This window comes from Zosterops lateralis, assembly GCF_965231275.1.
Source record: "Zosterops lateralis genome assembly, chromosome: 2".
In the NCBI taxonomy this organism is placed as follows: domain Eukaryota; kingdom Metazoa; phylum Chordata; class Aves; order Passeriformes; family Zosteropidae; genus Zosterops; species Zosterops lateralis.
The window spans coordinates 1,223,118-1,237,661 of record NC_139763.1 but is presented as its reverse complement, the minus strand read 5'-3'; the positions used below and the strand labels follow the sequence as shown (position 1 = coordinate 1,237,661).

The 14,544-nt window shown below is 44.7% G+C and overlaps 1 protein-coding gene across 7 annotated transcripts in view; it reads right to left on the bottom strand.

Annotated features, from left to right (window-relative positions):
* Positions 1–14,544, bottom strand: part of ITSN1 (intersectin 1) — a 110,989-nt gene that overhangs the window by 44,774 nt on the left and 51,671 nt on the right. For all 7 annotated transcript variants that reach the window (XM_083884041.1, XM_083884043.1, XM_083884044.1 and 4 more), the window contains 5 exons: positions 9,987–10,074; positions 9,695–9,834; positions 2,996–3,120; positions 1,368–1,579; positions 300–421 (listed from right to left, as the gene is read on the bottom strand). In XM_083884041.1, coding sequence (XP_083740167.1) covers positions 300–421; positions 1,368–1,579; positions 2,996–3,120; positions 9,695–9,834; positions 9,987–10,074 — 687 coding nt within the window. The remainder of the gene's footprint in view (positions 1–299; positions 422–1,367; positions 1,580–2,995; positions 3,121–9,694; positions 9,835–9,986; positions 10,075–14,544) is intronic.

Below are 14,544 nucleotides of genomic sequence, written 5' to 3'. Positions count from 1 at the left end.
AATTTGAAATATAAATTTCAAATATAATTCTTAAATCTAATTTTCAAATATAAATTTGAAATATAAATTTCAAATATAATTTTTAAATATAAATTTCAATTATAAATTTTAAATCTAAATTTCAAATATAAATTTGAAATATAAATTTTAAATATTAATTTCAAATATAAATTTCAAATATAATTTTTAAATATAAATTTCAAATGTAAATTTTATATATAAATTTGAAATCTAAATTTGAAATGAGCCCTGGCAGAAGCTGGAGGGTTTTCCCAAGGAATGTCCCAATCCCTGCTTACCATGACAATGTCTCCAGGCTGGATGGTGATCTCGTCGTGGCTTCTGGATTCAAAAGGATACAGAGCTCTGTAATACACTATTTTTACATCCTCCTGAGCAGAAATGGTTAGAGGAGCTTTCTCTGAGCAAAGGAAACAGACACACACATACAGAGAGAAGAGATCAAACCACCTGGTTTTTGAATATTTGGAAAATGGGGTGGAAGTGGAGACAGGAATCACCAAACCTGGCAGGGTCTGCAGAAGTTCCTTATCCCCTTTTTACACATGAGAAATATAAAAATTGATTATTTAAATGCAATTTTATTATTATTTTCTGCTCTAAACAACAGAAATACAGAATGGCCTGGGTTGGGAGGGGCTTTAAAGCCCATTCAGTGCCAGCCCTGCCATGGCAGGGACACCTTCCACTGTCCCAGGCTGCTCCAAGCTGGCCTTGGACACTGCCAGAACTGGGAGTCCCTCTGGGCAGGATTTAGTGCTAAAAAAAAAAAAGATGCAATCCTTTTGGAGAAATGTTTAAACCAGTTTTACATCCCCAAACAGTTCTTGTGTGTATACAAAGCCACTGAAGAGGGAAGCAGGATTGCCAATCCAGGTAAAAATCAGGATACAATGCAGAGAAAAAGCTCTCAGCTGAAAGTGACTGTGTGGGGAGCAGAGAAAGGGGGATTAAATCTCAGATTTCAGGTCCAGTGAACAAAGGCAGGCAGGAAAGGAAAAGGGTGACTAAATAACATACTGTTCCTACTCTGAAAAATCCCAAGGCATGAATCCCACACCAAAATAAAAACTACAGAAATAGCTTTTGACATCTTGGATCCTTTCAGCCCCTTCCAGCTGAGATTCCCCTTCCCCTGCAGTCCCAGAGCTGTGCTTTCCCCTCTGCCTTTGGAAAAGAACAGTGATGACTAACAGAACCATTTTTGGAGTCTGAAGCTCAACCCATGCATTATTTACTCTAAGCAGACTCACAATCCAGCCCTGAAAACCACCTTGTTCAATGTTAAATGGGAGAAGAAAAGAGAACTGAGCTGTCCCAGAGCACTCCCTGCTGTTGGGCCCTACCTGCGTTGGACCACGGAGCCTGGCCGGGCTTGTTGGGCTCCTGGTGGGGCTGGAAGAGTTTACTCAGCTTCTCCTGCATTTCCTGTTTCCCCTTCTCCTCACTTTCCTTCTTCTTGGGTAGTTCTTCCCTTTTTTGCTTGTCATCTTCCTGGATTTTTTTTGGCCACTGTGGTTCCTCCTCCGGCTGTCCCCGTGGTTTGTCCTGGATCCTCCTGGGGGACAAGGGGGGGTTACAGCCACTCCAACCAAAGCCACCAAAGCTTTGGGGTCACCTCCAGGACCAAGTGTCCTCTTTAGGGCTTTTCTGTGCCCTGATTGTATTTTGGGGAGTTATCAAACACTCCCCAGTATCTCCTTACACTGGGAATGATCCCCAGAAACCACAAACTCATGGAATGGTTTGGGTTGGAAGGGACCATAAAGATCCAACCCAAAGGAAGACTCCAAACAGCCAAACCAGAAAGAGAAAAGCAAGAATCAGAACATCTGTCCATCCTTATCCTCATGTTGAAGGACAAGGAAGAGAAGTATTTGCAAGTTTTACCCAGCACTCCAGAGAATTATTTGGAGTATTTCCCATTCCCAACCTCCAGAGTTAACCAGTCCTTCCCCTCCAGCAGAGGACAAGGCATCCAGAAATGAATAAATATTCTCTGCTGGAAACAATTTGTCCCAGTAAAGATAACTCTGAAGATCTGAAGGATGTTCAGATTGCTCCAGTCTGTTTCATGGCCTATTTCACCCCTGGAATTTCTTCAGAAATTAGAGAGAAAGCAGCTGCTCCCCACACACTTGGTGTGCTACAAAGAACAGACTTTGTCCAAGGACAATGTGAATTCCTCATCAGAAACAGAGTGAGGAAAAAATCTAATTCATGGGATCTCAGGATCCCTGAGGCTGGAAAAGATCTCCCTGAACATTAGGTCCAAGCTGTGCCCACCTTGTCCCCCTGAGTGCCACCTCCAGGTGACACCTCCAGGGATGGGCACTCCAAAGCTCCCTGGGCAGCCCCTGCCAAGGCCTGAGCCCCCTTTCCATGGGGAAATTCCTGCTGCTGGCCAAGCTGAGCCTCCCCTGGCCCAGCCTGAGGCCGTTCCCTCTCCTCCTGTCCCTGTTCCCTGGGAGCAGAGCCCGACCCCCCCGGCTGTCCCCTCCTGGCAGGGACTTGTGCAGAGCCACAAGGTCCCCCCTGAAAGGTGCCTCCTTTTCTCCAGGCTCAGCCCCTTCCCAGCTCCCTCAGCCCCTCCTGGGGCTCCAGACCCTTCCCCAGCTCATTACAGAACCCCAAAATCCCTGAGGCTGGAAAAACCCTTCCAGCCCAGGCAGTCTCCCCTGTCCCCAATGCCCACCTTGTCCCCAGCTCAGAGCTCTGAGTGCCACCTCCAGGTGACACCTCCAGGGATGGGCACTCCAAAGCTCCCTGGGCAGCCCCTGCCAAGGCCTGAGCCCCCTTTCCATGGGGAAATTCCTGCTGCTGGCCAACCAATCCACTTCCCAAGCACTAGAAGGGGGCACTAGAGGACACAGATCTCATCTGCATCTCTGGAAGCTTTGGGCAGACAGGAATATTTTCCAGGAGATGTCAGGGCAGGTGTGACATTTAGGGCTCCATTAAAGCAGTTTGTTACCTCTGAGCTTCTTTTTGCTTTTCCAGCTCCACTGTTTTCCTTTCCTGTTCCTTCTGTTTCAACCTCTCAGCTTCCAAACTCTTCTGCTTCTGGAGCTGCTGTTTGTTATGGATTTCTCTCAGCTCCTGGATTAAAGAAAGGCAGACAGGTGTAAACATCCTCTCTGTGAATCAGAACTGAGCCCAAAGAGTTCCCTGGGAAGGGACAACACCTGGCAGTGGTTGGGGATCTCCCAAACTCACACTCCTGCAAAATGCAGAATTTCAGGTTCATTCCTGGGGTCTCTGAACCACCTACTGTCTTGCTATTTTTATCCATTAAAGAGTTAAATCAGAAAACCTTTAAAAACTACTCTGAAAAATGGACAAAACTTCATCTGAACATTCGCTTGTTTTGTTTGTTGGTTTATGGAATTTATTTATTAAATTCCATACACAAATCTGTCCTCTGAGCTCTCACAACAGCAACTCTTAATCAGTTCCATCTGCTAATTAATGTTGATTTACTAAAGAACCTTCAGGGCTGGTTTATACACAGGAGACTGAAATACTGAAGGAATGTCTTTGGGATGAATCATGGTACAGAGAGTATTCATTCATATCTAAGTCATTTTTTCTTCAATTGCCTGAAAATATTAGAATTTAAATAATAATAATACCATATTATTTTCCTCAATATTTGTTCTCTGCATTAACACCTGTTAACACAAATGCAGCTTTTAATTGGAATTTCTTTGCATAACCTGGAATTTTGCATCTGAACTCCTCAGCACTACAGTAGAAAAAGGTAAAATATACCAGTGACCACTGAGGATTTGCACTGAAAATAGTTCACTTCAAAAATTGGTATCTTTTCATGAAAATATTGTACAGAAATAGAAACAGTTAATCCTGGAAGGATTTGGAAAGGTTTTCAGAAATTTACAATCTACAAACCACAGGAAATTTTCATGTAAAACTCTTCATGCACTCTCCAAATGAGAAAATTGCCTGAGAAACAAAAAAAAAATTGAAGTGGATGAAAGTTTCAAAGGAAAGCTGATCCTTGTGGTTCAGGTCTCACTTTTATTCCATTAATGCTCCTTGATTTTAAATTCAATAAAAATTGAGCTCAGCATCACTGAAAAGAGAATCAGTTCTCAAGTGAGTTGGATTAAAGAGACCTTTTAATAATCATTTAAGTTTTCCACAGACATTTGAACAGAGCCTGTGCTGGGTCAGTGTCCTGTGAAAGGATTTTGCTGTGACACAACTGTGTGTTAAGAAAATCAAACCTAGTTTATAGTGCTGGCATTGGATGGAGCATTTCTTGGAGATGAAAAAATCCCATTTACAGGAGGAAACAAAGATGTGCTGGGCATCTCATGGAACATCTCATGCTCCACTGCTTTGCCAAAGGAGGAGGAAGAGACAAAATCTCCCATATTTCTACTGGAAAGCAATTGAACAAAATTCTGAAAACACTTCAACAGCCAAGACATTTCCAGCCCTACACTCATCCTGCTCAGGCACAGCTCCCAGCTGGACATGTCCCACTCCTGTCCTGCAATTCCAGACACCCCAAGGCTTTGCTGGTTCCTGGGGGGTCAAGGACAAGGAATGCCTCACCTTAAAAGCAGAGAAATTGTTACCTTGGCATTTAAATCCAAACTGACCAACAGCCACATTCAAATATTGGATAGGAATGACAGCATTTCATAGAGCAGAGCAATATTCACTATATACAGCCAAGTTATTTGCTACAAAAAAATTTCATGGTGGAAATGGAATAGTTCTGGCTCAGATTGTGCCTTTTTCTGACAGAAAGACAACAGGACTTGGGATATTCAGGGATTACAATGCAAGGTTCCCATCAGATCTTCTCCCCTTGAGGCAAGGAGAGTTTTTGATCCCAGAGGAAAGAACCCTGCAGTTCTGTGCTCCCTGAGGCTTTTCCAGATCAACCTTTCCTGCCTCATTCCAGCTCCCAAAGCCTCTGCTTTGGCCTTGGCAGACAATTCCTCCCTTCACCCCTCCCTGGGGGGATTGGGCAGAGGAAGGAAACTCCTCTCTCCTACCCAGAATCACAGATTACAGTGATGCGTGGGGATGATTCCCATCCAAGTGTTTGTTTTTTAAAAACTCTGAAAAATCACGACCAAAACAGGCAATTTACTTCAACTCTTGAAGTTCCAGATAAACAAAAGACAAAAATAACTCACTAGAACTGTGCCCAAATTGCAACTCAAGGCACATTCCTCACGCAGGCACATAAGGATTAGATAAAAATCTAATGCTAAATTCTTGTCTCTGGTTTTGTTTTGGTGCTGGCACCCCTTAGCAATCCCTGCACACTCATCTGCTTAGGGAAAATGAAGCACATAACTGGAGGAGGCTCCTCACTCAGAGAGAGCTGGGTCCTGCCTGAGCAGGGCATGGAGACCTTTGGGAAGGAGTGTAAGTGCTGGATGCAGCCCAGGAGGAGTGCCAGGCACTGCAGCATTGCCTCTTCCACTGCCACTGACTGGAAGAAAGAAATGCTGAGATGTAAAGAGGTGCTGGGAGCAGGAGGTGCCCTGCTCACACTGACACACAGGGACTGACAGCCACAGGACACACAGACAGCACTGGGACAGCTCAGCCCACTGGGGGTTCTCTGCTTTTGCCAGGCACTGGGGAAAAAATTCTAAGCAAAACACGAAATTATTCCTTGTGTGCTCTTGGGCAGGAACAGCAGCAAGAAATTCTGGATTTTTCCATGTTACAGGAAATGGGCACTTGGAGACTGGAGTAATATCAAGCCTTGAGCTTGGAGAGTGAGTTTAGATCCAGGGATTTGAGCAGGAATTCTTTATCCTGAAGGTGGGCAGGCCCTGGAATAGAATTCCCAGAGCAGCTGTGGCTGCCCCTGGATTCCAAGGCCAGGCTGGACATTGGGGAATTGGACAGTGGAAGGTGTCCCTGCCATGGCAGGGGTGGAACAGGACGAGTTTTAATGTCCCTTCCAACCCAAACAGTTCCATGATCATAAAACAAACAAGTGACCACTTCCATTTCATTGATACCTGTATCAGTATTAATTATTAGGTCTGTAGGCTGAGATTTTTAAGGAGCTCAAAAGTTTTACTCCTTCAACCCTAAGACACAAAGAAGTGGCCAAACTTCCAACCTTGTAACAAACTCTGTCACTTTATAGCCAAATACAGCCCAATCCACAAGATTGTTATCTTATATCATAAAATGGCCCAAATCTTATTTGAAAGGACACCTGAGCAGCCAAAAAGCACCAACAATCTCCTGAAATCAAGTGGTTCTCTCTAAAGATATCCAACCCTACAATTCAAATAACCTGATTTGAAATATTAATAACATTTTGTAAGCCTGAAAAGCTGTTGGTGGAAATGCACCAAATTCCATGAATATTTCCAGCTCCAAAGGACTCATCAGAAGGGATTGAAATTTGTTTTGGAGAGATGACAAAGAGATCCAGCAGGGAAAAAAAATCTTATTTCTCTCCCTAATCAATCCTGTGATATCAGGACACACAGCAAAAGTGATGTAATTTAATACTTGTATAAAGTACTCACTTACTACAGAACGTAAAAACATGGAGACAAATCCAGAGTATCCTGTAAACTGCTGTGGTTTGGAAAAACTGCCTGGTGAACTAAATTAAATATAGAGCTTGTGATTTCTTTTTGTTTGATAAAAATGTATTTTAAAAAGGAAGATTTCCATCTTTCCCACCTTGACTTATGGTCCCTTAATTTACAGGAAACCTTTATCATATTTAGAGCTCAGATGTGGTGGAATTGCTGAGACACAATTTGAAAAAATTCTCATTTAATTGTGAGCATCATCCAGCTGCCTGATAATCACACAGATGGCACCACAGGACACACCCAGGAACTGAGAACTCAGCAAGAAGTTCTTTTGTTATTGGAAAAAATTATTAATTTAGCATTATTTACAAGCCAATTTCTACCTGCTGTCAATATCAGTCACTTCTCAAGCGGTGGCTCCTAAAAGTTGTCACAGATTTTTCACTTTTTAGCTAAATTTTTTTGGGTTTTATTAGGTATGTGAGAATTGTGGAAGTTCATACTGACCTGCTTTGGTGTGATACGATCACCTAAGAGAAAGGTGTGTTCTCTGCGGGTGGAGAACTCCCATTTCACATAAATCCCAGTAAATCCAGGATTCCAGGAAAGCTTTCACTGGCCTTGGGCATAAAATTCCAGATTTATTTTTTTTTCCCAGGCTCCCCAGGGAATGGACAGAGCTCCAGGGATGCCATGGGGGGATTCTTGGGGGTCTGGGCAGGGACAGGGTGGGACTCGATGATCCCTGTGGGTTTATTCCCACTCAGGACATTCCATGATTCCATAAAGAACAACAGCCATGAAATCACTGCTGCTCTCAGCAGCTTCTGAGTGGTTTCTCTCCCCTCTTCCATGCTGAGCCCACAAAAAGGTCCATGTGCCTTTTTAGGGATTTAAATCCAGTTATAAAATCCTCCAGGCCCCCCAGAATACACCTTGCACATCTTGAGAAACGACAAAAGGGAGAATTCTCTGGATTCAGCTCCCTCTGCTCAGTGTCCACAGCACAGCTGGGGCTGGAGCGTGTCCAGGGCAGGGAATGGAGCTGGGGAAGGGTCTGGAGCCCCAGGAGGGGCTGAGGGAGCTGGGGAAGGGTCTGGAGCCCCAGGAGGGGCTGAGGGAGCTGGGAAGGGGCTGAGCCTGGAGAAAAGGAGGCTCAGGGGGGACCTTGTGGCTCTGCACAAGTCCCTGCCAGGAGGGGACAGCCGGGGGGGTCGGGCTCTGCTCCCAGGGAACAGGGACAGGAGGAGAGGGAACGGCCTCAGGCTGGGCCAGGGGAGGCTCAGCTTGGCCAGCAGCAGGAATTTCCCCACGGAAAGGGGGCTCAGGCCTTGGGATGAGGTTCTCAGGGAGGTTTGGAGTCCCTGTCTCTGGATGTGGCCCTTGGGGACAGGGTTTGGGTCATGCTGGGGTGGCACTGGGTGATGCTGAGGTCCCTTCCCACCCTGACCATTCTGGGATTATTCTGTGCCTGTGCTGAACTCAGCCCTCCCAGGAAAGCCAAGGAAGCTCAGCGGGGCAGAAACCCCCACAAACAGCCCCTGATCTGCTCCCCTTGGCAGGTGAGTCCCACAACCTCCTCCAGTCAGAGGAGACTTTCTGCTCTTCCCAAAGAAGTGTCTCCACAGCTCCTCATCAAATGATTGAAACCAATTTTCCTGGGAAGCAGCAAAATCCTTTACCTTTAGTCAAGGCATTCCTGGAGTCCTGGCACATGCTGATAAATCTGGGCTTAATGGGCAACTTCAGTTTTTAATTATTGTCAGCTTGTTATCTCTGAAGTGCAATACTTCAATATTTAAAAGATTGAATTTTTGGGTGATTGGTTTGTTGGTTTTGGGATTTTTTATTTTTATTTTGCTGCTGTCACAATACCAAGACTGTTCACCCTTTTCCCATTTATGTTTAGGTAATTTATGATCAAACTAAATACAGGCACTAATTTTAGAATTAATATCCTTTGGTCCAATTTATCACTTTTAAAGCTCTCCATTAAAAAAAAAATAATACCCAAGAATCACAACGTGCTAAGATGTATCCAAAAAACCACATATGAAGAAAAACTAAGTGAAGTTTAAACCTCAAGGTTTAATTTAGCAAGGATTAGGCCATTCTATTTTCTTTTAAATATAAATTTAAAATAAATTGGGCCCATTTTGTTTGTTTTGTGTCTGACTCTGCAGAGATTCCCCCTTTCCATCCTCCCTGTCTCAGAGTGAGTCATTTTGAAGTGAATCTTAAAACAGGGTCTCACTTTTAATTTTTCCTATAATTATTAATAACTTCAATTTAAATGAGTCATTTGTTGCTTAAATTCAACTCCACCTTCCATCCTAAATTGTTTGATTTGGTCCCAGTTGATCAACTTTCATAACAAGCCCATTAATGTCTCTGTCACAGTGATTTTTCCTGCTGAATATTTTTAGCTCAATTTGTGACACCTTGCAGGAAATGGAGCATTTTTGGTCAGCTTTGAGGAGAACACACCAGTGGAATAAGCAGATAAAGTATTTAAATGTTGGAATATTTTATGAAGAAATAAATGCTATTAAAATTTATAACTACAGATTGATTTCCAACTCCTCTCTGCAGAACCCTGACACTGCTGGTGCAGAAATAGAGCAAAAAAATCAGAGTTTTAACAAAGACTGAGCAGTAAAGCACGAAATCACAAACCACAGGCAGCTACACTCACAGACAAGCAGGAGCACAAGGACAGCAGATAACAATTCTGGGTGGCAGCAGAAAATTGAGTCTCTTTTATTCAAGATTTCAATCTGAACTCCTGATTCCAGCAGGTTTGCTGACCTTGTCCTGCACTTCCTTGGATGCAAAAGCACAGAAATTGGTAATTTCATTTTTGCAATCATAGATTTGGAATCAGGGCTCAAATTTCCTCCTGAGGAGACTCTGCAGATTAAATTGATTCAAAATCTGTATTTGAAAGCTGAGCAGCATTTTCTTTAAAATAAAAATTAAATAAAATCCTCAACAGACAGACTTGAGAATGCTCCCCAAACTGACATTCTTAATCATTTCAGTTCAATTTTTCCCCCTCAGAATCAGGTTAGAAAATAATTAACTGTACATCCAGAAAGGCTTAATGAGTGCTGGGTTACCTTCAGCTGATTATTGAAAATATCAATTTCCTGCAGTTTGGATCTGGTTTCTTTCTCCACCTCATCCAGCTGGTCCCGGAGCTGCTGCCTTGCCAATTCCTTGGCTTCCAAGGCTCTTTTGATGGTGAGAAGGGAATCCCCTGGTTTGGAACACATTGTCAGGTCACTATTTTCTTCTATGAAACAGTTCAGGTCATAAAAAAAGCAACATTTTCCCATCTGCATCTTGCAAGAGCAATTCCAGGGGGACACTACAGTGAGGGAAGGTGTCCTGTCCCTAAAATTTACTCACTGTGCAAACTGTTCTGCTGGACTTGCTTGAGCTGATCATTCAGGAGCTGCTTCTCTGGAATCAGCCTGCCCAGCATCTGCTGGGACTCCTGGAGCCAGGACATGGAAAACAAGGACAGAAACAGGCCCAAAGGTGAGTGAGGGACCTCTCATTTTCATTTCTGCGTTACTTTTTCTCTCACTGAGTGATGTATCATTGCTTATTTCCCTCCTGTGTATTATTGCTCTGATCCCAGACTTTCTCTGCCAGTCCAGGGGAGTGGATGCATCAAATGGATTTGATTCTCACTGGATATTGAACCTGGCTGGGAATTACCTGAAACTGAGGGGCAGAGAGACAAGGCTAAATTTGAGGAAATGTTCAAACAAGCACTTAGTAAATGTTTAATTCTGGTTTTAATAAATGAAACACAGAATCCCCCAAATCCCTGAGGTTGGAAAAGCCCTCCCAGAACATCCCAGCTGTGCCCACCTTGTCCCCAGGGCAGAGCTCTGAGTGCCACCTCCAGGTGACACCTCCAGGGATGGGCACTCCAAAGCTCCCTGGGCAGCCCCTGCCAAGGCCTGAGCCCCCTTTCCATGGGGAAATTCCTGCTGCTGGCCAAGCTGAGCCTCCCCTGGCCCAGCCTGAGGCCGTTCCCTCTCCTCCTGTCCCTGTTCCCTGGGAGCAGAGCCCGACCCTCCACTAACAGTTAATTAATAATATTAATAACAGTGCTAATGATTAGTAACTTAAGTCAGGAATAGAAAGACAAATATTTACAGGAAAAGAAAATAAAGACTTTCCTTTTAGGAAATAGGAATATAAGGAATATAATGAATTACTATAATATAAGGAATATAAGGAATAAAAGGAATATATTCTGGCCAAAAGCCATGAAACACAAGCCCTGATAAGAACCCCTGAATCCTCAATCTCAGAGATCTTAGGAGAAGATTCTGATCTCTCTCAAACTCAGCAGGTGGTTGGAAGGTTGTGAATTGCTGTGTTACACACAGGGGTCCTTGCAGAAGATCCTCTTCCTTTGAAGGATCCCAAAAATCTCTTTCCTATAGAACCTTGACCCTTTCCAGAGCATGAAGTGCCACCTCACACATTTTTCTGAAACACCTTCAGCAGCAGGAGGTGAAACAGCACCTGAGTATCAACACTCCATCTTTCCCACAAACCCTGCACCTTCCCTGAGCAGTTCTCTGGAATTGCAGGCTTTTGAGGGATCAAGCAGCTGACAGCTTTAATTTGTCATGGAGGATTATAAATTACATCACTCAATGCTAAGAATAAATGTCCCCTGATCCCTGAAGAGCAGAGTGAGCCCCAGGGGTGTCGTGGGCTCCCCTGAATCTCTGGCAGTGCCCAAGGCCATTGGATGGGGCTGGGAGCAGCCTGGGACAGTGGGAGGTGTCCCTGCCCATGGCAGGGGTGGCACTGGGTGGGATTTAGAGTCCACCCCAACACAAGTCACTCAGTGATCCCACAATTCCACAAAAAGTTGTAATTTTGGTTCCAAGAAGCCAGGATTGACTGCACTGCCATGGCTTTGGGCTGTCCCACTTTCCTCCTGCCAGACCCTGATGGGGCTCTGCAGTGCCCAGCTCAGCTCTGAGCATTATGCAACAACTGCAGCCTGCTGTGAGCTCCTTATGTTCCAGAAAACACCCTGAGACAGCACACAGCACAATCAAGGACTTTAGGAATTCACAAGCAGCACTATTCAGATAAAACTACAGATCAGATTATGAAGAGCTGCACGTGTCCCTCACAGCTGCAGGGCCTGACACAGCAACAGAGAGAAATCCTAGAGAGGAATCTCTCCCTCCTTAGAAAGATCCCAAAAGCTGGAATCTCTAATCCTACCCTGCACTGGGGCAGCCTCACCCCCAGTGCTGGGGACAGCTCTGGGTGTCTCAATAAAAGATCAGAAGCTGCTGGAAAGTGTCCAAATGAGGGACCCGGGGCTGGGGAAGGGTCAGGAGGGGCCCCAGGAGGTCACTGTCAGGGCAGCCTGGAGCAGCCTGAGGTCAGAGCTCCCCGGGGCTGCAGCTCCTCCCGAGGGGCAGCGCAGGGACAGCTCCGGGCTCTGCTCCTGCCACAGGGAACAGCACCCAGGGAGCGCCTGCAGCTGGGCCCCCAGGGATTGAGGGGGGATTGTAGGGCAAGGCTCTGCCCCCAGAGGGTTCAGGCACTGCCCAGGCTCCCCAGGGAATGGGCACAGCCCCAGAGCTCCAGGAGCCTTTGGACAGCCCTGCCAGGGATGCCCAGGGGGGATTGTTGGGGCTCTGGGCAGGGACAGGAGCTGCATCAGTGATCCCTGTGGGTCCCTCCAGCTCAGGATATTCCATTCCTCCCATCCTGGCATTATTATCTGCCTGGAACAAATGGGAAACAGCAACATACACAATATAGAACTGTTGAGAATTGGGCACTGAGTACTGGGCACTGCGAATCCCAGACTCTCTGTGCTGCCAGGCACTGACCCCCAGCAAACACTGCACTGACCTGAGGCCCTGGAAAAGGCTCCCAAAATTGAGTGACAGCCCTGGGATTGTGCCTGTGGAGTTGGGATAGAAGTGTGTGATATCACAGGGGGCAAAATTCAGAGCTGAAGGGTTTAGAATACAGGAATATATATATAAAGCAAGATGGATGTTTTAGGGAGTTGGCTAAGTTCTTCTTTCACCTTCCTCTTCATGGGTTTGGGTGTTTTTTTGTAATTGGGTGAAAAAATCTTCATTGCAGACCTTGGGTGGTCAGTTATTGGGTTAAAAGTCAAAATAATTTAGGTGTCATCCTGTTATTGGATAGTTTATGCTTAAGAAGACCTTGGAAAAAGTTAGAAACACAGAGCCATTTTCTACCTTGTTAGCCAGAACTCAGTTCGTGAGACCTGTGCTACAGATAAGAATTAATAAACGTCTGAGTCCAAACATGAGAAAACTGCATCTCCTGCTTTAATTCTGGCTCTAACACAGAAGAAAAGAAAATAAAACTCCTCACATTTTACTGGTGCCCTGTGTGAGGATTGAATTCACAACCTTCAGATACAACCTTGCTCTGGTGGGAGGTTCCCTGCCCATGGCAGGAGCTGGATGAGCTTTGAGGTCCCTCCCAAACTCCACCACTCTGTGGTTTTGTGATCCTGAGAATGCTGCAGAGTGGATGTCAACATGAAACACAGAAATTCTCCTCCTCCAAGTACAAAAAGCACCACAGGACAGCATTTGAGGGTGGAATGTGATCACAACATCAGCTGCTTTGTTTGGAAAGGCCAGAACACTTCCAAACAGCCCAGATTACTCAATGCACCGAATAGTTTGGGGAGTGTGTAAGGACAGAGAATGCCAAGGGATCCTGAAGGTCAAGTCCTGCTTCCTGAAAGCACAGACAACCATGGAATAACATCTGGCCAAGAACACCCACCACATGGATTCCTCATACTGAAGAAACAGATGAAAGACATTAACAGCATCAGAAACTCTGGAAACTCGTGCAACGAGAAATGGCCAAGAGTTGAGTCATGTCCCACATGGCAGGGGAAATCAAATCCCTTGGACAAGGGAAAATTCTCTTCAAGTCACCAAGTGTTCACCAAGGAGGTAAATGATGCCTGCAGGTACTGAGCAAGCCCCACACAGCACAAAGGTGTTCCAAACACACTCAGATGTTTGGAGAGCAGGATCTTTCTGATCCTTTTAAACATCCCTGCAAACAGCACTGGAGCAGAGAATTGGCACACATCTTCATCATCAGGATTAACTGGGACACCACTTCTCCCACAAGTTTAATGAAACTGCATCTTGGAAGTAATTAATAGGCTGAAGAATAATTACTCCTATGAATTCACTCATCTTCCCATAGGAAGTGTCAGATGTATTAAATGAAATTATTTCCAATGAAGATACATCACCCTACAAAGATAATGACAGTGTTGACTTTTTAACCCATTTGAGAGTTTAGAGGATGAAAATCTCCTTTTTGAAAACTCATTTACATCTTTAGTCTGTCCTCTACAGATGAAATAAGAAAATTTACAGGATATTTGAAAAATCATCTTTTCAGGAAAATGTTTTAAGGTTCTCCCCAGACAAAATGTGGCCTTTTCTCCTAAGTAGTGACATTTTCTGGGACCACAATTGGGATAAAAACACCTCAAGTGACGCTAAGAGAAATATCAGTGATGGAGATCAATGAGAGGAGGCATCACCACACAGCCACAGCTATTGCTGCCAAACCACCTCAAACAAGCTCCCAAAACCCAACAGAACAACTGCCAGGGACAGCAGGAGTGAAGCTGGGATGGAACAGCTGGATTAGGTTTTAATCCAGGTTTTACACCTCAGCTCTGTAAGTGTGAGATTCTTTGTAGTGGTACAAACACACTGAGAGCCCTCATGACCAGCCAAGAATTAATTTCAAGCCCTATGAAGTACTTAATAGAGAGAAAAACTCCTAAATCAAATACTACAGCCCACTGGAAAACCTTCCAAACTACAAAGAATATCCTTGCACTAAAGGCAGACCCTCACTCAGCTCCAGCTCTGATGTGACAGAGAATTTT